This window comes from Xiphophorus maculatus, chromosome 10, assembly GCF_002775205.1.
Source record: "Xiphophorus maculatus strain JP 163 A chromosome 10, X_maculatus-5.0-male, whole genome shotgun sequence".
NCBI lineage: Eukaryota > Metazoa > Chordata > Actinopteri > Cyprinodontiformes > Poeciliidae > Xiphophorus > Xiphophorus maculatus.
In genome coordinates, this window is record NC_036452.1 from 21,920,358 (window position 1) to 21,946,755 (window position 26,398).

Here is a 26,398-nt window from a genome sequence, read left to right on the forward strand (position 1 = left end):
ATATAATAAGTTATAGAATTCAGCAAGGCATTTAAAACTAATTAGCATTAGTGTTTTTTTTTGTTTGTTTTTAAAAACAGATGACTTCACAGACCTTAATTATCTGGTGTGTTTACGATAGAGTGTGTGTCAAGTTTTAATGATGCAACCCGATTTAGTAAGTTCAGCTGTAAGTCTGCCAGCCTTTCTGACACAGATATGGTCACTGGTCGGGATTCACTCGGAACAGAAACCGGAGCAGACGGTTCCGTCTGTGTTTACCGTGACGTTTCCCAGATGACGAGACGCCAAAAACCGATGGCAACAGCGAGCTACAGCTCGCACTACTACAGTGTGAAAATAATAATATCATTTGGCGGCTCGTCAACAAGCTAATCTCTTGCTTTCCTTATGCAAGCAGCCAATTTCACCGCAGGAACTCGACCGTAAAAGTCGGGATACGGAACTTAAAATGCTTAATCCAGTAATATACATTAACTTAGAACGTTAAGAAAATCTCTCTTTCAACTCAAACATCTGACAATAACAACCAAAAAGGAAATCCTAAAAGATGTGTTTTTAACATATGTTCTGGTCGCTGTGAAACAGAGACTTCTTCTCACTTTGATGAAAGACCTCTGAAATGACTTAAACACTTGCTAAAGCTCCTCAGTTTCTTCCACGTTACGACGCTTTTCTTCTTTTAGACCTGCGAGACGACGCTCTCCGGTTTCCAGGGCCCAAACTCAAAACAAGTAAAAAAATAGACATTTTGTGAGAACCACAACCCCACCACACAGTACTGTTTTGACACAGACACCACTGTTGTTACGCATAACGAACACACACCCTTCCGGCGAAACGCAGGAATGAAGGACGAACGACAGGCACTTTACCTTCCCAGAATCAGAACACACTCAAAAGACGTTTATTGCATTCGTTAAGAATAGGTTGAGTTTGTTTGTTTGGCCGACACACATGCACAAAAAAAAAAAGAAAGAAAGAAAGAAAAAACAAACTCCTTTTCTCATTTTCAATTTCACATGTAGTCGGAGCTGCATTTCCCCACCGCTCCACGCAACAGAATCACTTTCCTCTCCATGACTTCGAACAGATGCACATCAACAAATCGGAATATCACTGAAACGTTCATCTACTTCAACAACTCAATTCAAAAAGTTGGACTTTTGTATTGTCAAGATTCGTGACGGTTAGAAATTTATTTTCTGCATTTACGGCTATTAAATTTGATGATTATGGCTCGCAGCTATTAAAAACCCAAAAATTCAGTTAGAAATTTTTTTTTATATTGCATAGAAAAAAGATGTTAAATACAGAAATGTTTTGGTTATGCCTAAATTATGCCCTACACAACCATAGGAAAGTCAGTCAGTAGATGCTTTTCCATTACAGATGTACGCAAAACTTTGCCAATATTCTGCTAATGTCGAAAAGACAGAATTTTGCAATTGTGACGTTTCCATTACATAAGAAATGCAATATTACAAAATAAACAACTTTTGATATGCTCAAATAACTTTATGCTAGTGCTGAAACGTTTTATCAGAAAACAAATTTTTTCAAATTTGGCGTGTTTTCATGTAGCGAATTTGACTCCAATATGTCAAATTGTGCGATTACATGGCTAATGGAAACACCGCTACCATCTACTAATGAGTTTCCATAAGAGACATGTGCAACACTTTGTCAGTATTCCGCTAATGTCGAAAAAGCACAATTTCGCAATTGCAAAATTGCATAAGACAAATAAAATCACACGTGAAGAAGTTTGTTTACGTCATTAAAAAAAATGCTGAGTCACCGTCCTCAACTACCACCCGTCTTCTTCTTCGTGGTTTGCTAAAGCGGCAACAACCAGAGTCACCTCCATGCCACGCCGCATTAATGCAGCAATTCATACGAAGACAGCTCTGAACAAGAATTGAGCGCTTATGTGGGGATATACTTTTCAGAATGTCAATATTTCTGTTAAGTGTTTAATAGTTTCATGTAATATTTAAATGATCTGTGAAGCGAGTTCTCATTAGCTTTTCACCATAATCATCAAAACAGAATTTAAGTATTGTGTATAGTTGATCTATACAGTAGTAGTTTTCATTTTTTTAATAAATTAATAAAATAACCTTTTTGACGACAGATGCATGTTCACCTGCTTTCCCTACTTTACTGAAGCACATTCTAGTTTCACCACCGACGTCACAAACCTCACAGCACTTTACGTTTTTAAAGAAACTCTCAAATCACAACGACGAATCCTTCCACAGAACTTTCCCACCCAACCGGGTCCACGCCGCTCGCTCGGACAAACCAGGAACTTTCAAAGCACTTCAAAATAAACCGAACCCACATCTTCCCTCTTCTAGGCGAAATATGACAAAAGGAGTCTCAACCAAATCTCAGCGTTTTGGAGGTTTTTCCAAATAGGAAGTGAAAAATATGAAAATTATAAAGCATTCATAAAAAGTGAAACTTTACAATGTAGGAAGTAGTAGTGACTCATCGTGAGCAACCTTTCTTTTCTATTTTTTTTTTTTTTTTTTACAAAGAAATCAAAATTAGTTTCAAATAAATGGATATGTCACATGCAGCCAAAAAAAAAAAATCAAGATTCCAAATGTTTTAGACTAAATCAAATAAGGGAAGATCAAAGAAGAGTCTGGAAATTAAATAAGGTTTCAAAGGCTCACCGAATGTCTGTATTGAAGACGAAACTGACAGCTACCGTCGAATCTGTACAAACGTGATCTACGATTATATGGCGAGTTGTAAAAAGCAGTGAGAAAAAAATATATCAACTGTCGAAAGATCTTTCAAAAAAGAAAAATAGATAATTTTAGAAATCTTACTGTCAAATAAAAACACAATAACCATTTTCTAAAAAAAACAAAAAACAATAAATTATAGACTAAAAAAAAAATTATATTTTAAAACAGAAACAAAAGACTATGAATGATTATTTGAAAAAGGAAAACAGGATGAAGATCTGTTGTTTCAGACATTTTACTTAAACAGCTATCTGACTAATACGCTAAACTACTGGAGACGAGCACAGAGGGGAGGGAGGGTACTGTGGGTGAGGGGAGGTGTGATAGTCATCTGCAGCAGCCCACGGGGCCGCCGGCCTTGGCAGCGGGGCCTGCGGAGCCCGGGGGGCCCGCGGGGCCGGGGGCCGTCTCCAGGCTGCTGTCCGTGTCGGTCAGGGTGGGGTCGGAGGACGAGGACGTGGAGGGATGGTGCTGGTGCTGCTGCTGAGGGCTGCTGCTCACTGCTGCACCTGTACTATGAGGAACAGGAAAAGGTCAGAGGTCAGAGGGGGTCAGGAGGTCTGTGAGCAAACCTGAGACTGCAGATACTGCAGGTATGAAGTTTCTGTGGAAAAGAATAAATCTATGAAGGTGGCATTTTACATTAAGAGTTAAATAGCTAAATTAGCTAAATAAACAGATCTAACTAATTCTAATTATGGCTTCACCGATTGACGTTTTCTGGCCAATCAATGATCTTTAAACTACCCAATGAGCTGCTGATTTTTTTAGATTGAAAAGTTGCTAAATATTATAATAGTCAGCCGGCCGATTTATTAGTGCACCATTAATTCTAATAGTCATTCATTAAAACAGATTTCCAATTATGCTTCATCTGATTTCTAATGGTCAGGATTTAAAGATTTGTCAAATAAAAGGCTAATTAATGATTAAATGAACTATTTGTCCCCATTATCTGACATTAGATGCAATAAACAGTTACAGTCAACACAAAACACAACTAATAATAAAATGCTGGTTGTTTTATGGTAAATATCTTAGGTGACAGTAGTTTTCCTACAGATGAAAGTTAATAAATGCAGACTCTACGGTGGCCCAGAGTGGTCAACAGAATGCAAAAGCAACAAGTTCTGCTAGAAAGTTTAGCAAAACTTCAGTTTTAGCATAACTTGCATTTCAGCTTTTGCACTTTGTTGACTCTTCTAGGCCACCTTAACAATCTTGGACTTTTGGTTATGGACTGTTATTAAATATTTAGTAGTTTAAACAAATATTAAACTATTTAATAGTTTAATATTAAAATTAAATCAGGAATTTCTCATTAGATAGTCAACTAGTAATCAGTTCCACATAAGTTACTATCAAACCAAGGAAACTGTGATGCTCAAAGCAAAGCTTTATCCTAACACACTCTTCACCCAACAGGCATAATTACATTAAAAGCCTTAGATAATGTGCAGTACTTTCCAGACATAAAAAGTGGTTGAGCTGGTTGAGAGGTTAGCAACATTAAAGAAGTCAGGAACATGGATATTTGTACACTGCTCAATCTTGATGTATATGGGATGCTGATTGCAGGAGTATATATGGAAAAGAAAGATTATAGGCATAAAGGTTTGAATAAAAAAAGAAAATGCAGCGTTGCTCAAACACAATAACATTCCACCAACCTATGGATGCAGGCTGTCCCCTGATGACACCATTCTTCGTCCTTTCCTCCCAGTCCAGCACTTCTTTATATATCAACTCTGCACAAATTGAACAAAACACGCTTCTGCATTCAGCTTCTCTTTGGTTCATTCAGTTCAAAATGTAACAGCGGGAGAAAAGAAAACAGTCACACAGTTTGGTGATCTAAATGTAGTCTCTTCGTGCATCGCGGTTATGCAAAGACTTTGGTTACTTTGAAAATAAACTTTTAAGGATTTACTGTAGAAAAAAAAGGATAATCTGTTTGTAAAACGACAGGTGTGACATTTTTAAGGAACATTTTGAAAACACACAACGCTGAGAAAAACAAGACAAAACTAGTACAGAAGTAGATAAAAAAAATATTGCATGCGATTGTTTTTATATTCTAAGCTGTTTGAATCTGTTTGATAAATCTACAACACTTTTAAAATTCTTTTTTTTCCCACAGATTTTTCCACATGATACAAAATGAAATATAAAAAGTGGAAAAATTTGTAGAGTCTAGTGAGGAGCGTCCATCAATCTGTTGTCTAAGCAAAAAAACCCCAGACCTGGATTCAAATTCTCAACCTTCTTGCTGCTAGGCAACAGTAACTATCCACCACGCAGCCACCAGGGGCATTTATTAAATAAATGACAGTCATATTGGTGCAGAGTACTGAGAGTGTAAATTGATATTTACTAAATGTGCCACGACAGCATTCTCCAGGTTGGTTTAGTCTAAAGTTATTCAGAAGATGCATTAGGAAATGTATGATTTCTGGGTTATACGAAGTGAAGTGTCGGCTGTTCATGAAAAAAAGGCGAGAGCTTCTCCTTTACCTTTCCACTCCTCCACTGTGTGCTCCCGCTCGTCCAGCTGCTTGTCTGTGATGGCGGGCGGCGGCTTTAAAACAAAGCAGAGACACAGACACACGGTCGGACGCTTTAGTCTGCCTGTTGAATGTTTCTCCTCAACAACGAGCAATGGGAAGCAGAAACACTCATTGTTAAATGACCGTGTATTTCAGAGTGAAGGAACAATCCCTGGAGGCAGATAGCCTGGATGTCTGCAGTGTGCGCATCATGTGGTTACATCTAATCCTAATCCACACCTTGAATTTTCCTGGTTCATTACATTTCGTCAAGGAGGAAATAGCGTTGAAAGTGAACTGCACCGACTGAAAACGCAATAAATGTTGCATTTTTGGTCCTCACCACCAACTTTATGCTGAGTCACATTGTTTACTTAAACAATGTGATTAAAACATAGAAAAGGTCAAGGGGGTGTGAATAAATTTCCAGAGGACTGTAAATATTTAGGGTAAAACAAAAAACCTACAATATTATGTATTCAAAACAAGTAGGTCTCAGTTTTCATTTTATGCTTTGTACACATTGGTGATCTTTTTTTGTTTTTGCCTTACTGGATTCACTCGTTCATCCAACCCGGTTACCTCTCACCCACAAGTTAAAGTTTGTTTGTACAGACCAGAAACGACCCGTCTTCTCCATCCAGAGACGGCCTGAGAGCTGATGTGATAATGAGGCACCACAGTGTGTAGAAATGCACTTGTCAAATCTAAATGTTCAGCGTTCGTGACACAGAGGAGACAAATGAAAGCAGCCATTTGCTCCATATGCCAATCTGCCTGATTACAGCCATAAATCATGATGTGTCGGATGAGTCATTGTGTTTCTGAAGAAAGTTCTCGTGTTTATCGCTGAATTCAAAGGCTGAACTTTGCAGCACAAATGTCTATTTCTAGTCAAGACTGTAGAACTTAAGTCTACAGGGTTTCTGTAGGCTTCACCTGGGTAAACTTAAGACCATTATGAATTAAATTAAGTTGTAACATAGTGGTTATATGGCAGGCTGAAAGGTACCGTTCCTTTAAATTTGTTCCTTTACTTGTTATCATAGCTGCATGTGTGGCTTTCTATTCTGTATTAGCCACCAAAGAAGCAAACCTGACATTTCTGGGGTTTGTTTGTGGCTCTTGGCTGTGGTTTTATGCTTGTCACACTGCATATGCAACAAAAGTGATACAATGGCAAAGAAAATGAACACCGTCCAGCTAAATATGCACTATGATAGACGCAAAAAAGGCAAGCTAGCTAGTTACCGTTTGCCTCAACTGCCTCGAGTAACATGGACACAATAAAGTTGTCTGCGTTCAACTCGACAAAAAAATGGATTGATTTACATAGACATCAACAGCCCTGCCATTGCAAAATGTAAGATTTGTGATTAACGTATTTAAGGCCAACTTACCTTTTTATTAATCAACTTCAGACATTTTAAGACTTTTTAAGTTTTAAGTATGATTAATGTAGGAAACTACAGAAAGAACTTCCCCAGCAATACTTTTAAAGTACGTATTGAGAGTTGCATCTAATTATCCCAAAGATTTAAATATGACAATTGCTATGACTTGCTATTGATATATTTTCTAACTAAGCACAAATACGGTGGGTTCTGTGGCTTTGTGAGATAAGTCCATCGTGACTCGTTGCTTCTAACATATCTTTGGTTTGAGCTGAAGTACTTACTGCCTCCACTTCAGTCGGATCGTACCACACATTAATGTAAGGGTGCTGGAGAGCCTCGTCCACAGAGATCCGCTTGGAAGCGTCTATTACCAGCATTTTGGATAGAAGGTCCCTGGCTTGGCTCGCTGAGAGGAACGAGAAAAAGAAAAAAAAAAAAAAATCAGGTTAAATATCTAATCTGTTCCAGCTGAGTGGGTTTGTCGTTTGGAAGTTCCAGCTGGAACCGGATGTCGGAGGTGGTGGGAGACGAAGCAGGGAGTGACCGCTGACAAATAAGACACGGCTCCAAAGAAATGAGCAAAAAAGGGAAAAGGCTTATTTCAGAAAATTATGAAGGAGTGCAAGAGTTTTTAAGTAGCTGGAATTAAACAGTTGCAATGTAGTTTAAAGTTCCCCTAGGTTAGATTCCAATCTCTGCTCAATCAAGTAGCTTATAGGTGTAGCAGCCATTTTTAAACTAGCTACCCTTACCTGACAGGTCAGAAATGTCTTACAAAATGAAAAACACCCGAATATATTTTTGTAAGTTCATGTAAACCTTCACGCCAGCTTTTTTAACAGATTGGGAACCAAAGGAAGACGAACTGGCGCTCACCTTTCAACTTGTTGTGTTCAGAGTCAGCAGGGAACAGGACATCGGGGAAGAGCTTCTCAAAGCTGTAGCCGGCGTAACGCGGCCGGTTCTCCACGTAGGTCCTCACCGACTGGTTGAGCTTCATGAGGAACTCCTGAGACGGCGTCCCCAGTTGCTCGATCACCTTGTTCCACTGGTCAATGTCTTGTGTGAATGATATTAAGAAAACTACAGGGATGGATGTGCAATCGTTCCAATCATGGTCGTAGAAGAAGAGGAAAACACATTTTTCTGAAGACAGATGTTTTCCAGTCAGCCTCACTGAGAGCCTCTACTTACCAACACTGGCTTCTTTACAGTGGAAGGAATTCTAATGACCGCTACTAACCGTTTTACGTTAGCTGCAGTTTGAGTTGCTCACCTTTGACTAACCCGGAGGCTGAAATATAAGAATTTGGTTTTCTTTGTAAAGAGGGGGAAAAAAAACACCACATAAATACAGATGGAACACACAACACAACTAAATGCTCGTTGACATCTTTGTTCCACCTTTACAATAAACACAAAGGACAGGATCGTATGTATAAAGCTGACTCAATATAAGAAAATTAGGAACATGCTGCCTGTCACTTAATATTTCATTACAACAGTTGGCTTTTTGGTGGTCAAAAAATAATACATTAAAGCTCTCAAAATGATTATTTTTCCAAATCAATATATTTTTTCTTATACTTAGTTTGTTTTATGAATCGCATATGAACATAACTTGAAGAATTAGCAGTGTATTAGCCTAAAAATATGAAAAGTCTCAACACAAATGGTAAATGTCATTTGTTAACTTTTTCAACCTACAAAATAAAAGGCCTAAATTAATGTGATTGCATAAATGTGTGCATCCTTAAAGCTGCAGTATGCAACTTTAATAAAAAAAAATGACACATTTTTTTTTTTACATACAGTATTTGTTGAAACTGTCATTATGTTGCAACAGTATAATTAGATAATAATCTCATTATTATTATCTCATAGTGTTTAGCACTGGATTGGTTGTTTTCAATGCTAACAAGAAACAACCAATCAGAGCCAGGAGGCGAGTCTTAGCGCTGTGAATCACCCTCCATGTGGCGCTGCTTGTCTCACCCTCCCCCCTTGGTTAATTCCAGTTATAGGAGCGTGTGCACACTTATTCAGTCATTTATTTATTTAGTTAGGTTGTTGCAGAATATTTCGGTTTGTTTTCCACTGAATTTTCCAGGTTTTACGTCACAATAAAGGTTGAAAAAGATCTGAAGTCATTGTGGCCAAATTTCTTTTTTCAACATGACAAAAACCTGGTATGAGGGGGAGGAGGCGGTGAACTTTTAAAATCCACTGTGACTTTGAGCCAGCTAACACTTTTAAGTTCGGTTACATCCTCTTATAAAAGCTGTGTAGCTCGAAGAATAAGAAGAACATGTGAGCAATTTTTATGGCAAGAATGTCATAGCAGAAAATCAGCCGATGCTGAAAAGTTTCTTTAAACCTGGATATCTTTCTTTGAGTTCATAAAATTAGTTTATTGAAAAAATAAAATGGACTATTTTTGAATTTTCACGTTGGAAAATGATGATGAAGCACCTCGAAATGTTGGCTTTCCGGACAGGAGGAGACGTCTCTCCAACCTCAACACAGCATTGAAAGTTGCTGAACTTTATCGCTCATTTAATGTGGAGAAAACTTGAAGGTCTAGTTTTGTGTGCAAAGATGTCAGACAAACACCGAGACTGAGTATTCAGATTACAGTGAGGTGGGGGCGGGGGGGGGGGGCGGGGGAGCAGTTGGATGGAGGTTTAACTTAAGGATACGATCAGTGCCTGGAAACAACACACTACCTCGGACCATTTCAGCCATGATGCATCCAACAGACCAGACATCAACTGAAAAATGAAATGACAACCACCAAATTAGCATGCAAACCAAAAAAAAAAAAGCAAACAGGACAACAATAAAAACAAAATGAGGGGGGGAGATCTGAAGTAAAACTCATGATGGACATGAGGTGGCGTGACAACGGAATGATTTCATGCGGTTCAGTGCATTCTGGTAGAGGTCAGAGTCCCACAAAGCTTTATCTACTGAAACAGAGTAACAGCATGTTTTAAAGGGGGTTCTTGTTAGAGGGACACCGATTGTAGTTCTCTGACCGATCACTGATTTAAAAAAAAAAAAAAAAAAGATTTGCAGATGCCAAAGATCTTTCTTGTCTGAGAAGTCGCTAAATATATCGACAAAGTTGCTAAATTGGCAACAGTGTGGGTGACTGTAGCTACGATCACACAGCAAATCTTGGTGCCCAATTAGGATTTTTTTTAATAGCTGAAATCTGCTCCTTTATTTATTTATTTTTTTTGGAGTGGTTGTTCAGATTACTCATTAAATGCGACAGCAGTCACTTTTTTGTGAATAGTTTAGAAACCTAAAGCGACCCCATAGATGCCACACAGCAGCGCACTGCTTCTGGAAATAATAATGGATGCATCCGACTATGGGTCATTTTTTAAGTTTATTCAGCAATATCAGCCAACAGCATCGTCACAAGCTCAACAGCATAAAGGAAGATATTAAAAATTAAGAATAACTAATAGCAATGACCATTTGTGGAGCGTCGACTACAGCTTCTTCTCTAGATGCGTAGTCGGGACCAAGAGCGGTGGGACTATGATGTGATGCACTTCTGCAAACGTCTTTTATGGTTCATAACTATAATTTGCAGCCACTGTTTACGTCTTCTGGTGCAGAATTATAACTCGCGTTGTTTCACGTCAATGACATAAAAGTCGGATAAAATGCAACATGACCGTTCAGACTGCAGACGCTTTGCAGTAATAAATGTTGGATACGTCTCTGAATTAATACCAGATATGGGGTGTGTGTGTGAAAGGACCGCTGTGAAAAAGTCGGCAATATACGTGTATGTGGGGAAAAAAAATACAGATTTGGGCCACGTTTCTCAGCTGTGTAAACCTAGCTTATTGCTAAACGCATACATGTAGAAGTGACTGTCCCCTTTCACAGCAGAGTGAAAGGGGACAGTGGCCTATTTTCAGACCATTGCGATGGTGGATAAGATCGGTTTCACATGCTAGCATCGGCTGATCTTAATCTACGTTAAAAATCGGAATTGTGCATCAAAACCTGCTGTGTGAACGTAGTCAGTCATATCTGACTTAGCAAGTTTGTCTCTATATTTAGCACACAAAAATCTCGCATTAAAGAAAAAAAAAAAAGTCTGTCAGCCAGTAAACTGCAATCAGTGCATCCCTAGCCGAAGCCCTTTATTATTATTGCTGATTTATCGATGCACCCAAATTTGTGTTGCTGAATTTGACTCCTTTTTAAGAAGTCAAATTTAAGGGATTGTTTTGATGTTGAACAATCCCTTAAATGTGAGACGCTGATTCTTGTTACTGTGCATCAATGCAGCCTCTATATGCTCACTGCACCCCTCTGTAGATATTTACAATTTAATTTCATGCAAACATAACCAAAAAAAAGAGACATCTCTTTACTGATGGAGCTATAGATAACAACAGCAGCAGGAGGATAAATAAGGCTAATTTATGGTATTTTGACTTCTCCTCTTTTGAAAAGCAAACTATTAAAATTCTGCTTGGGTCTTTCATGTGACAGTCACGGCGCCGCTAGCGACAATGTTGCTGCTTGAGCGGATAGAGTTGTCTGTGTATCCGTAGAGACAGCAGGTGGGTGGAAGCAAGTCACAGCGCCAGAGGGACGGGGTACAAATTCAAAGAAATGGAATTTTAATAGTTGCATTTGACGGGAGAAAAAGTTAACATGAAAGACTTGGTGCAAATGTTCTGTCAAGCAGCTCAAGGATACAATCCCTTCCAGGAAAAAGGATTTTGTGGCGAACCATTTCTGCCATAATGCAGCCCACAGCCCATATATCCACTACATGAGCGCAGCGTTGAAGGAGGGAGAAAAGAAGGGGAGTCACAGATGCAACAGGTCAGCAGGAAGAATTAGGGCCAGCGTTTTACTGTTCAACACCTCAAAATACGGCAAGATTATCAATCTGTAATCACCAAAAACTCACCTAGTGGTTATTATTATGCACTGCTCACTGGCTACCATATCTGTGGATTATCACAGATATGGTGCTTTCAGGAAGACGCCATTTTGATTAGGAGGAGAAAATGGAAACCTGTCATTCCTGCCAGACTGTTACACTTGCCTCACAGATAAACACTGCAAACTAATTCTGGCTCTGATTTTAGCGGAGTAGTTTCTGCCTGGCAAAAAAGATAAGTATTCATGTCACTTCAACTTTTTGTATCCAGGTCACAGTTTTTCCGATTTCTATTTGTTAACGATTTTGAAAACCATGAATCCTTTTCCTCCACTTTGTGTTGGTCTAACAAACACAAACACAACTAGAAGGTTGTGTTTGTGATCTCTATCCAGGTCGGAAGGAGAAACCGCCGAGTCATGCACAGGAGCCTGTTTTTCATACTGGCAGCTTTTAGCCAGGCCTTATTAAGCTCAAAACCAGAAACGTTTTAATAAAACATCAAACACATGCTGAAGCACTGCTGCCACCACCAGAGTCTTCACACAGGAAGTTCACCCCACAAAGCAAGGATGCTCCACATGCCAACTTCCCCTCTGTGTAACCTTTACCGAATCGGGGTGTGTGGGCGTGTGTGTGTGTGTGTGTGTGTTTGGGAAGTGCTGCTGAAACACCTCAGCAGGAGGGAGAGGTGGGGGGGGATTAGGAACATGCAGCGGCCCAGACGGCAGTCCCTGATCGGCCATTCCCCGCCTTCTCCATCACTCACCGTTGGCCTGGTAACCCATGCCCAGGATGACCTCGGGGGCACGGTAGTAACGGGTCACTACGTAGGGCGTCATGAGGAGGCCGGTGGCAGCGGTCCTGGCCAGGCCAAAGTCCAGGATCTTCAGTGTGCAGTCAGACTTTACTACAATGTTGCTGGGCTTCAGGTCCTGCACCGAAAACACAAAAACATAACAGACCATTAAAAACGGATTGAGCTGATGGATCAAATATTCAGGATATTACAGGAAATCAAATATTCTGTTTCGGTTTGAGTCACTTGAGAGTTCCTACATGTTTATTACAGAAACGAGTACATTTTCAGACTGAAAGTTACAGAAAATGAACATTTTTAAATTATTAATCAAAAAGTTTCATTTGTACTGAGGTCAAGTTTTGAATACAGAATGTGCAAAAAAAAGTCATTTTAAAAAACGGACAGACGGTTGGATGGATAATAAACATATCGGAAAAATGGCGCACATTAGCGACGCAAGGTAACGGGTAGAGACAGATAGCGGTGGATATCAACAGGTAGCAATGGATAGTGAAGAACAGCAACAGATAACGATGACTGCAGATGCATAGTGATAAATAATGATGGATGGTGACATATAGTGAAGGCTCCTGACGGGCAGCGACGGCTGCCCAACAGATGGTGTGTCAGCAGGACCCACCCTGTGTATGATGCCTGCAGCATGGAGGTGTTTAATCCCACACAGCATCTGGTAGAGCAGGTAGGACAGCCTCTCGTGGTCCAGCTCCATCTGAATCACTTGACACAGGTTGGCGTCCATCAGCTCCATCACTAGATACCTGCAGAGAAACAACTCCTGTTACCACGGCTCCTCACAAAGGAGGCACTGCGGCACAACCTTCCCATGTTGGCCTAAACCAGGCTGTACTACATGAACTAGTCCTGCGGTGATGCCGCTCTGCAGCCCAGGCCCACTCTGCAGCTGGAAATACCGTCGTCTAAAAATGGAGAACAAATGCCAGCTCCATCCACGTTTTCACAAATTTCCAACAACATGCAGTCACGGCTCCTGTGTTCACGTGAACAAACAACAAACCAAACGGAGCGTCCATCCTCTACCGCTGACTGAGTCTGGAAGCCCTCCAGCAGTGATTTGTCCACTTTCCTTTTTAGCTCCAATCAGGCAGACGGAGCCGCATAGCAACACACAGCCGTACCCTCTCTATTACACACACACACACACTTTCTTCTTGTTGCATTAATCATGGGAGCGCTCATCATACTTCATAAAACAATAATCATTTGCAATTTATGTAATCTGATGTGACCTACTGAAATGTAATACTGAGATGTACTCCCATTTTTTGGACATTTAAAAACTTACTACAGGCACATTGTTGTTGAGGCAAACCCAGTTTAAACACTTTAAACTTAAAAGCAGGAAAATTACTTTTTATTTTTTTATTTTATTTTTTGCAACCATTCTAATGCCAATTCCTTCAATTACTATGACAATTACATTCGAATATATCATCGATAAAACACTCCAGACTGAAAGGAAATGTGACCGCAACCAGTTCCCATAAAACAAAGACTTCCACTTTGAGCTAAAGGGAAGAACTGCTGTCCTTAAATCCATTTCATATGAGTTATGTCAGAATATTTTACAACGATCATAAACCAAACATCCACAACTACCAGAGAATCAGTAAAAAATGAACATCATTTTCAGGTTTGCCTGCGCTCTAAACTGGACTCTGGTTCAGTCCGTTATCTTTATCAAAACTTTGTTAATGCTACGTGTTGCCTTGAAATCTGGAGGGAGATTGCATTATTATACAATGTAGGGCTGAAAAGATTAATTGTGTTAAACGTATTAATTGTGATTAATCAGTTATTGAAATAGCCATCCAGTCAAAAACAGTAATTGATTAATGACATACAAACTTGAAAATAAGGCTATTTGCTAAATAAAGTGACTCAGAGCAGTAATTTAGCCAAAACTGTACAAAAATACATAAACATTTTGCATTTAAGATGAAAAAAAACAACACACACCTGTGTTAATATGTTTTACTCAAAACTCCTCACATGGCATAGATTTACCGTCACCTGATTCAAATCCACTAAAGAAATGCTTTGTTATTCCATCTTGGGCAATAAAATACTTATTCTCTTATTCAAAAGAAGGAACTGAATTGTCTTGTTTGCATCTGTCGATGCATTTCTAATAACATTTAAGATGAAAAATCTGCAGAACGTGCCAAAATGTTTTATCCGATTTATCGACTAATCTTCTAAACAATTGAGCAAATAATCGACAGCTAAAATAATGGTTAGTTGCAGCCCTGAGTCCAACCAATAACTTAAAACTTCACAACCAGAGAAGCATCAACACTCACACATCTTGGAACTCCTCCAGTGTCTTCTGAGGCGTGAATACGTTTAACAGGCCGATGATCTGGGGAAATACAACAGAGAAAAAAACGTCAAAATGCAGGACTTGTAATAATCTCTGCAGACCCCACACATTCTGGACACAAGCCGTTTAGATTTTAACCTTCAGAGAGCTATTTGTTAAAAGCAGCCATCACAGAGACAGCGGTGAACGCTGTGAAACTGAACAGGCTTCAGTGCAGTACCAACATTTACATCAGAAATATGGCTCTTCATAAACATACATGTTCTGTTCCTTTTATTTCATGTAAAGCTGGAAACCAAAGTCTGATTCCTTTTTTTTTTTTTTTTTACAATATCTTGTAAACAGCAGAAGGGGAAACCAGTGGCTGTGGATTCGTGTATAATGGGAATACTGGTGAGCCGGCAGCTTCCTCGTTTACTCTCTGTCTCTCTGAATATGGAAGCATATCAGTAGATGATGTTTTTGTAATGAAGACAGATACAGCCCAATTAGAGGGATGCGCAGTGACAGCTAACATTTCCCAGAGATTCCCTCAGGGTCAGCTTCGCTCCGTCTGAACATCTCGTCCTCTCTGCTGATTCTGACTTGTTTGTCACTCTGGACGCTGTGCTGGCTCAAACATATATTTGTTTGTTTAAATTCAGCTTTAATTGTGTGATGGCTAAAGCCAAACACAGGGGAAGATTAGAGCGGAAGAAGCGGAGCTCTTACGTTCTTGTGGTTGACACATTTCATGAGCACCAGCTCCCTGTAGGCCCGCTTGGCGTGGGTTTGGTTCTGGAAGGGCCGGCTCAGCTTCTTGATGGCAACGTTCCTCTCCAAGTTGTGGTCATACGCTGAACTGAGGAAACAGAAATAAAAGAGAAAAAGACGCAGTTAGCAATGATGCATCTGGGAACATTTTAATCTACAGTTTTTCAGTTATTTCTTACATACGTTTTGATTTATTTTGCAAAAGAATGAAGAAAACCCCAGGAACAAATGAACATTTTTTCCCGTTCTTCCCCTTGTGTTTAGATATTTAATTTGTTTTTGTTTTTTTGTTTTTTGTCTGAAAAGTGACTAAATATGATCTTCCAAAATGAAGAAAATCAACTGGCCTATTTTTCGGTGCACTCATCAAAACACGTCTTCCCTCACATCTTTAGCTGGATGCTGAAAACACCCCTCCTATGTATATAGAAAATGGCGTCACGATAGGAAAAAATCTGTTCCTAGTTCTGATTCTTTTTTTTTCCATTACCATTTGCAAAACTTCACCAAAATGTTCAGCTGAAAGTTTTGTGTAAAAAGTAGAGCATAGCGTAAATATAAATGAACTGACCCACATCTATAATGTCTAATAGTTCTCTCATTTGCTCTCAAAACGAACATTAAGTAGGAAGGAACGAGGCGACGGCCCGCATGGAGTCACATTAGCACTTCTTTGCAGCTTGCGTGCTGTTTATGTATCAATAACAAACAACAGTAAATATTCAATTCACAGGAGCAAAAGGTAGAACTTAAGAGCTAATATTTGTTAAAAACGATGAAATATCGTCAAACGGCAGGTTTTTTTTTGTCCCCAGACTCACCAGACAATCCCCTGTGCTCCGGATCCAATAGGTCTGAGGTTCTGGTAGCGCTTCAGGACTGTAAAAGTTGAATCGCCCACGTCTATGCTGTAATACTCCTTTTCACGCTTGTTCCGGTTCATGATGAAACCTTGGTAGAACTCTGAGGCTGGGCATCCAAGAAGGGCAGGCCTCTCCAGATCTGCAGTGGAGACAGAGCATATGCTTAAGTACAATTAAAAAATTACATAAAATAAAGATAAAAACTTTGGTAGAGGTGAACATTTTTTCTGGTCTTGTAACAGTTTTCTTAATGTTGAAAGGTTAAAATTATACTTTAAAAAATGTGTCAGTGTTTATACCGGTCGCATCACCTTATTTTGTTGTAAAATCCGCCGCACCTTAAAGTTCAGAGCGTGAAAATGTTATTCATTCATTCATATTTTATTTGACCATAAAACTAAAGTATTGCGCTGAACATAGATGATTCAAAGATGAGAAAATATTAATAAAAAAAGAAACTTTAATTTTCATCCATCTACTGAGTGGCCTTAAGTAGCAGATACAGAGTTTGCTTCTCATCTTTTGCAAAGTCAGCATCATGTGACTGTCAGTAAACGCACCATGAAACATAGAAACACATCACAGAGATCGTATAGATCCATTTATTGCAGATTTCTTGGTTGATTACTGAGCTTTTTTTGTTGTTGTTCTTAACTCTACCCGTGAAATTCCACTCAGTGTTTTCTAGAGTTTGTTGGCGGTGAACAGAAGGAAAAATGGAAAACCACAAACTATACACAGAACCAGTTCTACCACCCGGGTCCCGGCACCGGTTCAGCAGAATGACAGGAATGCAGGTCTGACAGTACCTCACAAAGCAAAAGCATCTTTAACACCGGGTTTCTGTAAGCTGGACTTAACTCGAGATTTTTTTTTAAAGATCCTTAGGATTTAAACAAAATCAAGTTTTCACATAACTTGGTTAAGTCTGATGAGGTGGCATCACAATTCATCCATTTCACAAAACTGTAATGGAAACATTTTATTCACATCACACGAGTCACATGAATAGTCCGATGTTACCACTGGCAGAAAATATGAAGAAGACACAGGAAGTGGCAGGAGCATGATGGTGTGGCATGGTTTTTAATGAATTATCACACAGACAAACTTATTCATGTGTGATTTTAATTGCATTTCTTATTTAATGGAAAAACTGCCATTGCAAAATTGTGTTTTTCTGACAGTAGTGGAATATTGACAAAGTTTGTGCACATTTCTAATGGAAATGCAGCAACTGTTTTCAGTTTATGCTAAATACTAAGCTCATATAAGCAGGGTACTCTCTGTTTTGATATGACTTATTGATAAAAAAAAATCTACGCGTTATCAGTTTTAGCTTCTAGAGAGAAAACAATAGATGTTGATAGTTTAACATGTCAGTATCGGTCCGATAAGTAAAACTGGAGATGTAACAACTGACGTTTATTTACATCTCGTTGATTCCTGGTCATTTTTTATGGTGTCTATTGGCTATGGGAATAGTCTACATAGGTGAATTACGGTTATTGGGTGTAACAGCGTTATCAGTATCAGACTTCGCTATCAGCCCAAATTTTTAATTGGTGCATCCCTACAGGTCAAATTGGACCAAATCAGCAGGACAGAACATCACATCAGAACTCAAGACACAATGGAAAACAATCGGTGCAGCTGCAGTTATATTGAAATGGATTTCTTCCGATGTGGATGAAACCAACTCTTTAAAGAGAATTGTCATAAATGATCAATCTTAAACGTGCAAATGCAAGCCTCCTTCTACAAGTCTTCAAATAAAGTCTACACTCACCAGCAAAAGCTCTGATTCAGATGGCAGAAAATCAACCTGGCCATGCATACAATCCAAAACGGCATCAATTCCAGAGATTACTGCGCCTCTGGAACGCATCGGATGAGCTGCGCATGTAGTCTACATGAAATCTAAATGTTGGGGTTATGGAGCAGTGACCCAGGCAGAGGGAGACAGGAAGCAGGAAGCAGGGTTTCATGCTGGGTATGAGCATGACAAACCATTAGTGGGATTTGGAGCACTGAACTGAGAAGATATGGGCTTTGCAGAGACTTGTCTGAATACTGCCATCTTACCCCGCCCATTCCCTTTTCCCATCAGTAAACCTAAAAGTCTTTTCCCCTTCTCCCACCCCTCTATTCATAGGTAACTCCGGTTCTTTAGTTGGTCCGGTTTATCCGAACCCGAGCCAGTCCCGGGAGCAGCTAAGGCAGGAAGCGAGCGACACAAGAGTAGCAGTCTGATTAAAAATTGACGTTGAAAAGCTTGATTACATTGCAACACGTGCTCTGGAAAAAACAGGTAAAAAAAAATAACCGATTCTGCAGAGAATCACAAATACTAATCCTGGAAATTCTGAATCAGTTTGCCCCAGTGTACTATAAGCCTGGCGGGCCCCCAGGCTTCACTTGATCCCCACCAGGCTAAGCATTGTTTATTTTAAATGGGTTTTTTTTATACATCAGTACCAGTGACATGGATGATGGATGAGATCAAAGATAGATTTAGCCATGTTTATAGTTAATGCATTGAACGCTCCTGCAGCAGGCCATTCAAGTCACATTCTATTATTTCCAAATTATGATCCCTGCTATGTACCTCCAGATTTTTGTAACGTTTAACATTTTTGAAAACAAAACATGGTGGACCGCTGGTGGACTACCCTAGTGCCTCTACCAGCAGGCTGAAAATGCTGAAAAATTGATTTTGAAGTGTTTAAATTGCTTGCGATAAATTGCAATGCTTTTCTTAAGAAGGAACAGAAATGACAGGCAGATTTGACTGAAAGAAGGATGACTACAGGGCTATCCTTAAATAAAATCAGTTACCCTCTGCAAAAGACATAAGGCTGGCGTGTTAATTCAACTGAGAATTGATGCTCAAAAATTCTGTACACAGACATTTTGTATGTAATCTCACAGACCTGAAATGATTTTGCAAAGACGAATGGACAAACATGTCAGTCTCCAGATGTATAACCCTCAACTGACAAGCAAATGTCTGTTGGGGATCATTGAGTGATCAGTCTTCATCGTAATTCTTAAATCAACAAAAACTCTTTGCATCTTTTTTTTCCTAAAACAATATGAACCGTGGTTCTTCCAATTAGCAACTATCCACTGCTGTGTGTTGATCACTGGTATAAAATCCCAGTGAAACCCAGTGAATTTGTGTGGCGTGACACATGAGGAGCAAGGGTTCTGAACAACTTCTGCCTGCTCCTTTCCTCCGAGAGACGCGCGATGCTTTCTGCTTGGCTTCGTCTGCGTCGTATTCCCCCTTCCCTCCTGCCATATTCACCTCATCTCAGATCAGAAGTGCATCTAAGCAAAACCGTCCTGGGGCACACAGAGACGGAAAATGTGTTCACATCACTAAAGAGCCGAAACACAGTCATCTTCCCCTACAGAATGAGGCTAACAGGGGGCTGTTAAGTTTAAAACAAACAAAAGAAAAGACGTACACAAGAGTAAACACGGATAAGAAAGCAACAGCTGTAGAAACAGTCCTTATCCATTCTTATCAGGGACACCTTCCACACATTTTCTCTGTATCAGAGCTACAGCAGGCCTGATATCCTGTTGCTTTTGCTCTCTTAAGGGCAAAAAAATACAACTGAGTTATTTGTAAGTGCTGGGTTTAGAGTGAGAACACTTCACAGGGGATTTTTTTGGATCTGCATTGTTTCAGCAGTGTGTGTAGAGCGCATGTATTGGGATCAAGGGTGTGGAAATCAGGTTGGGGTCCTGACGCAGATGTAATTCGAAATGAAGTTAGCTCTTTAGCATCAACTTCTGTAAAATACCTTTGGTGTAGTGCTTTAGGTTTAGTGCAACCACCTTTTTAGCTACTACTGAAATTAGAAAAAGACATTCTGACTAAATACAATCAAAGGATGAATTAATTAATTAAAGAAACACAAATCTTTCCATACCAACTTGACCTAGGTGAAAAAGTAACTCGCCCTTTTCCCAAATAACTGCCGGTTACCAACCTGCCTTATGAGATTTTTCAGCTGCTGTCTGAGTGGTTTGGTTTAAATTATGTATTACTTTGTTTCCATCCTTGTGATCTCACCCAGCTATGTGGCACATTGGTTTATAAAATCTATATTAGTTGTGGGAATAAATAAAAGTAAAAGTCCGTCCTGGATGGATAGATTACTGCCAAACAGTTTGAATTGGAGGTCAACTGATACATCGGCCGGCCGACATTCATGGACTTATTAATTATTTAATGTGACATAAGGTAATATTTCTCTATAATTTCTGACAGTATTAATGTAACATCAGTATTCTATTTCAATTTCTTCCCCAATCATATAGCTTTTATCAGTTTTCAATCATTTAAAAAAAAAATTATATTCAGTATGTATTTGATGCAATTTTTCATTTATTGCAACATTTCATTTAACCATTTTCTCTATATTTATGTTTTTATTTACTGCTACCCTTAAATCATACATTGATTTATTTTCAATATTTCATTTTTACATTTTATCCACTCCCGTTTTAAATTGGCATTTGTTATCATTGTGTCACTTTTATTGTGTAAATCAAACAGGGGGTGCGGGCGGGAAACAAATTGGGTTCACCCAGCCACCCGTCCCAATAAAAAAAATTAAAGTCATGTGCCACCAAATATGGCAGCCTAGCAATCTTTATCGATTGATTACATATGTTGAAAATGCAAAGTCGACTGTAACTTGGTGCAGTGTACAGAGATGCTACAAGAATCATTTTGAATCTCGTCAGTTGCAGAAAGAATAATCAGAAGTCAATTCCAATCAGTGCATCTGTCCCCAAGCTGAGAAAATCAATTAAAACACACTTTGAATCTCAACGTTTAGCCATGGCTACATGTGTGGCCATTTAAGGGACTGTTAATTATTCTGGTACGGTCGCCATCTTTAACCTTTGAGATGTTTCTGCCACAGCGTGTTAGTTTCCCCACATAATATACAGTAACTCAACACCCCTTCATGTCACATTTAGCCTTTTTTTTTGTTTTTTAACAAGCAGCAAAAACTGTCAGCTTAATTTGTCGCAGAAGCTGAATCACTTCTGACATGAAAATGCCAAAGCAAATAGAGCCGACATTAAGAGTGTATATATTTACTCCCCGCAGAAAGTATGCTTTTGTGAACAGATTCTTTCGGCCATGATCAAGCTCTCCCTGAACATCCAGATCCAGTTTGTGTCGACTATAACTGTGTTTAAGTCATCTGGTGCGCGCTTCCTGTTCGCATAAAGACAATAACATGCACCTGAGAGGTTTGATATATCCAAACACAACCCAGAGGGAGGGGTCAGAGGTCTGCACCAAAAACATATAGCGTATAAATATTACTCAGAGTATCGAAAGCAATAGTTAACTCACACCTTGACCCAACTGCTGACAGTAAAAGATCAATAAACCCCACATTAAAGATGAAAAACCATGACAACATAAGTCTGGTCCAACACCACAGATATGTTCCACTCACGAGGATCATTCCTCTACATGACCCGGCCTTGGTCCTATAGCTGATCACTTCTTAGGATCGAATCAGGGCTGAAACGATGAATCGGATTAATTGTGATGAATCAATTATTGAAAAGATTGTCAACTAATTCAGTAATCGAATAATCATTAACTGGAGTACACAGACTAAAAAATAAAAAAGCCATTTTGCTGAAAGATCATACTCAAAGTGGTAATTAAGCCAAAAATGTATACATTTTGCATTTAAGAGATAAAAAACACGCTAAATATGTGGAGTCCAGAACTCCTCAAGTGCTACAGTGTTAGCTTCATTTCTTTCAAATTCTGTTAATAAACTCCTATTAAGAACCTTTTGTTATTCAAATATTAATCTGTTAATCCAAAAATGAATCACCAGATCAGTCATACACTTCATAAAGCCTGAGCTTTTCTAACATCACATATTGAGGTTAGAAGTATTGCTTTTAGCTGCAGATTCATTCTTTGATACAAATGAGCAAATGTTCACTAAAGGAATTTTGTGTTATTGTATTTTATGCAATAAATGCTTACTTTCTTAAAATAAATAGAAAAAGAAATTTAAATACTTGTTTATTTGCATCTTTTAATGTTTTTCTAATATTGTATAAAAAGGCTGAAGTGGTTAAATGAAAAATCTGCAGACTTTTTCAATTTTCTTACTGAAAAATGAAATTAAAGTAAAAGTATTTAATTGTAGTTAAGCCTGATATTATACCCAGCTCTTTGATTGAGGATGAACTTTGTTTTACCACCTTATGTCTTATTTGCACAGAAACACGAGATGGGAGCTTCAAGCCTGTTTGCACAGCGATGGCAGAACAGGAGGCGCCGACACCGGACAGAGACAGACCCGACCATGATTCTACGTGACTGTTGACCGAACTGAGACATGCAATGTGTGTTCAACGGTATTCTGATCTTAGCAACCAGATCGAACAAAGGACAAACGACACATTCAACCACCTACTTGGCACACGTCTTTATGTACAGATGCGTGCCTGCCGAGACTCTGGCCACCTTTCACGTTTTGGTGCTGGAGTCAGGTTTCTTGGTGCATTCCCCTGCAGCAGTGTGCAGTACATGGAGCCAAAAACATCACCACACAGGCGTCTCAGATCAATAGTGGAACAAGATGCATTCACTGGAAACACAGACAACACGCAAGCTGAAACCTACCTCAGCTTGCTTCAGCTATGATCACTGTCATTAATAATGACACTGAAGATGGGGTGTGTCTGACCGTATTCGGGCGACGCGTCCTTTGAAGGACGTCGACAGAGAAGACTGGAAGCGAGTGGTGAACGGTCAGGAGCAAACAAACTACTGAAAACAGTTCAATAGTTGATGTTGTGTTGCGTCACGCTTTGAGGCAAGTTGAAGCGTGACGTCACGCTCCCCAGCTCCATGCTGGACGGTAAAATGTTGCTCGCTGACGATGACTAGCATTGGTGTTAGCTGTCAAGTTATTAACATAACATGTTAAATCTCAAATGTATGCGTGATATAGAAAAGAAAAAGGGATGCAGTGCTTTGCTACTAATCGTCAACTCTATGACGACTACAGAATGAAGTCCGGAAAAAGTTCTAATTAAAAACAAATAGGGAGAGGAAAGTAGGTCGGTTTTGCTAGCTTGACTTTGACAACTTTAACTTGTAGATGAGCTGCAGGATTCTGTGCGTTTCAATTCAGTAAAAAAAAAAAAACAGCAACCCACACACCAACTCTCTGGCAGATCATGAGTAGATCAGGAGTTTAAATTAGATAATCAAGCACCACTGTGTTAGATTAGCTAACAGTAGCAGTAGCTGGTCTACCACAGCGATTACTTATTAATAATCGCAAAATAAACATCAAACCTAAAAACATAATACTGTAACAGACCTAATGTTCTGTTCTTTGTGTGGGGAAATGTTTGAGGGTTCTTTGGTGTTGAATCTTGAAACTTTTAGTGGCGCTGTTGTCAGTTGCTGTAGCAACAAGTGCGTGTGTAACATATCCAACACAGAGAGCGAGGAAAAAGTGGTTTTGAGTTCCTCTTCAATTACTTTTCTGTGTTATTTTCTCTTTGCTGTGGAGCACAGCACTAAATTAATAATACCTACATCTCCAAGTTTCATTTAGTTAAAGGAGTTAAAGGTAAAGTACCGCACCAAATGGGTCCCTTCCTTAATCGAAGGCCAACTCCTTCAACCTTAAAATAGCATCTCAATGCTATTGGTATAATAGCACGTTGCACTAATCTGCTATAGTTGAGTAACCTAAATAACAGATTAAAAACAATCAATATTTTTGTTGTGGAGCTCATATGTCTACTTACTCAATAATTTAGCAGCAAAATTGCTATATTTTTTTATGTTAAAATGTGAATAATTTTGACTGATTACAGACACTGTAGTTAACTCAATTGAAAATGTCTCACCAATAGCATATGGATAAAAGCAAATGACAGTACAACTGACAGTCTACTCTATAGTCTTTTTACCTTGTAGTGAGTACCTTGCTTGCGAATGCCGCCCTGGGCAACTGCCCATATCAAAAACCGGGTATAATATTCAACATAGTCAGCATTTTAAAACTACTAATGAATTTGGCAAATGTGCGCACCCAAGTCTATTTATGAAATCAGTCATTCTGATAAATATCTTAGTATATTTAAACGACAGTGTGTTATTTTTGCTTTACATTCATTCAGTTTCATGCTAGCCCTTAACAGAAACATTATGTAAGAGCCATTTATTCATGAAATAATCGAAACAGGAATTGGGCCGCCACATCAAATTGTGTTTAGGGAAGCATAAACTTATGAACCGGTGCTGCATTGACGTATTACAAAATAACATACAAAAACATAGCCCTGAGTCAGAAAAAGGCAAACACTTGACTACACGCTCCCTTTGACGCTAGCTTCCACAAACATGTCCTTACAGTGTTACCTATTACAAAAGGTGTCGTCTTTTAAGGTAGCAACTGAGCTAAGTCACATTCAAAGTTGAGGCAGTCAACTTGATGCTAGCTGCTGGAAGCAGGGTGTATTCAAAGGCAACAACTGGTGCTTAGTGTTTACATGGAAGCTGGTATTCTGGGTTTATATGAGCACTGAGTGGAGGTCACCGTTATAGCCCAACACTGTGATAGTTTTATGAGTAAAAACAGGATCCGGGGTTTATTTACGGCCCGAGCTAAAGTGTGCGCAGCACCGTCATAAATATGGAAGTGTAGATAGAGAGCTTCTCAGCAGTCACTCTGTCTGGCCGCCTTCTCGCCTTTAGGCCAGACCTGTCCTGCCTGCTGTGCTGCTCTTCCTAAACGCTACACTAATTTAGAGCAACTCCATTCGGCCCATCCCACGGCTGACAATAACACGGGGAAAACAGGTAGAAAAAAAACCCCAAAAAAACCTAAACGCAGAGCTCACCCCTCTCCGGTTAATTCCAGCAGTGTCGACCTGCAGCCGCCGCCGCCTGCTGCCTCCCTCAGACGCGAGCTGGACGGGTTTTTTTAGGCAGGAAATCCTGGTGGTCTTTAATCCACGTCCCCCCCCACCCCCAACAGTAGCACTCTCCCGTTAGCTCTCAGTTCAGCAGGCCGGGGTCGCCACAGTAAACATGTGCAGCTCCTACGTAGCCTAATCTCGGTGCTTCCGCGACACAAGCACTTTCTGCCATTTCATACCGACGTCGTCGAAACCTTCCGATGTTTCCTCGGCTGCACAATGAGAGCTGGGGGACGTTCAAGAGCGGCCCGGAAGAAACGGTTTTGCAACGTTTCAAAATGACGTCGCGCGAGACGTGTTATTTACGCTTGCTTATACAGTAAACACATTTATTTAGCCAATAGACATTATAGTATTCTAAACATATTAGCAAAAATACAAGAAGTCATCATCAAGAAGTTGATTTTTACTAATAATTATATTTTAAAACTCATTCACACGGGGTGATATTTCTGTTCCACTTTGATGATTGAGGTTTCCGGCTCATGAAAATTCAGAATTCCACTTCTCAGAAAATTATGAAAGACCAAAAAGAAAACGGGTTTTTAATTCATTATTATTATGTATGGCTCTCAAACACAGTGGAAGACTGCTAACCTTACAGTTCTCCAATTAGTGACACCTTCAAAAAGAAGGGCAAGCCACAAAACGGGATTGTTAAAGACGCTTGCTGTTCACAGAGCGCTGCTTCCAATCATAACAATGGAAAGTTGAGTGGAAGGGGAAAGTGTGGTTTTAAAAAAAGGCATATGTAACCAGATAATGTCAGCCTTGAGGTAATTGTGAAACAAACCCCATCCCACAATTACATGGAGACTTACAAAGTGTGCACTGCAGGTGGCGTACGACTGCTTATGGGATCCATGAAGAGTGTCTGCAAACTTCTGTTGGTGGTGGCATCATGATGTGGAGCAATTTAGCCAACAGTGACTTTGGTATTTAGGTGTAGGGTCAGATGGTTAGTCTCTTTGCCAACA

The 26,398-nt window shown here is 39.5% G+C and overlaps 1 protein-coding gene across 4 annotated transcripts; it reads right to left on the minus strand.

Moving 5' to 3' along the window:
* Positions 1 to 2,926: 2,926 nt before the first annotated feature.
* mapk8 (mitogen-activated protein kinase 8) lies at positions 2,927 to 25,660 on the minus strand. 4 transcript variants are annotated; one of them, XM_023341304.1, is made up of 12 exons: positions 25,344 to 25,660; positions 16,371 to 16,551; positions 15,508 to 15,637; positions 14,777 to 14,835; positions 13,075 to 13,213; positions 12,402 to 12,567; positions 11,443 to 11,514; positions 7,585 to 7,767; positions 6,990 to 7,114; positions 5,280 to 5,343; positions 4,436 to 4,513; positions 2,927 to 3,274 (listed from the first exon to the last, which is right to left on the minus strand). In XM_023341304.1, the coding sequence occupies exons 2-12, from the start codon at positions 16,490 to 16,492 to the stop codon at positions 3,093 to 3,095; spliced, it is 1,320 nt and encodes a 439-aa protein (XP_023197072.1). In that variant the 5' UTR covers positions 16,493 to 16,551; positions 25,344 to 25,660; the 3' UTR covers positions 2,927 to 3,092. The 4 variants fall into 4 exon arrangements, with proteins under 4 accessions (XP_023197072.1, XP_023197071.1, XP_023197073.1 ...); XM_023341303.1 differs by lacking the exon at positions 11,443 to 11,514 and adding an exon at positions 9,408 to 9,479 and having other exon boundaries at positions 25,344 to 25,659; XM_023341305.1 differs by lacking the exons at positions 11,443 to 11,514; positions 25,344 to 25,660 and adding exons at positions 9,408 to 9,479; positions 22,895 to 23,047.
* Positions 25,661 to 26,398: the final 738 nt, after the last annotated feature.

Coding starts and splice junctions, on each gene's coding strand:
- mapk8 (XM_023341304.1), bottom strand. CDS start 16,492: ATGAACCGGAACAAGCGTGAAAAGGAGTATTACAGCATAGACGTGGGC. Junction 14,836..15,507: donor AATGTGTCAACCACAAGAAC/GTAAGAGCTCCG, acceptor GTATTTCCCCAG/ATCATCGGCCTGTTAAACGT. Junction 7,768..11,442: donor CCTTTTTCCTGGAAGGGATT/GTATCCTTGAGC, acceptor CATTCACACAAG/ACATTGACCAGTGGAACAAG.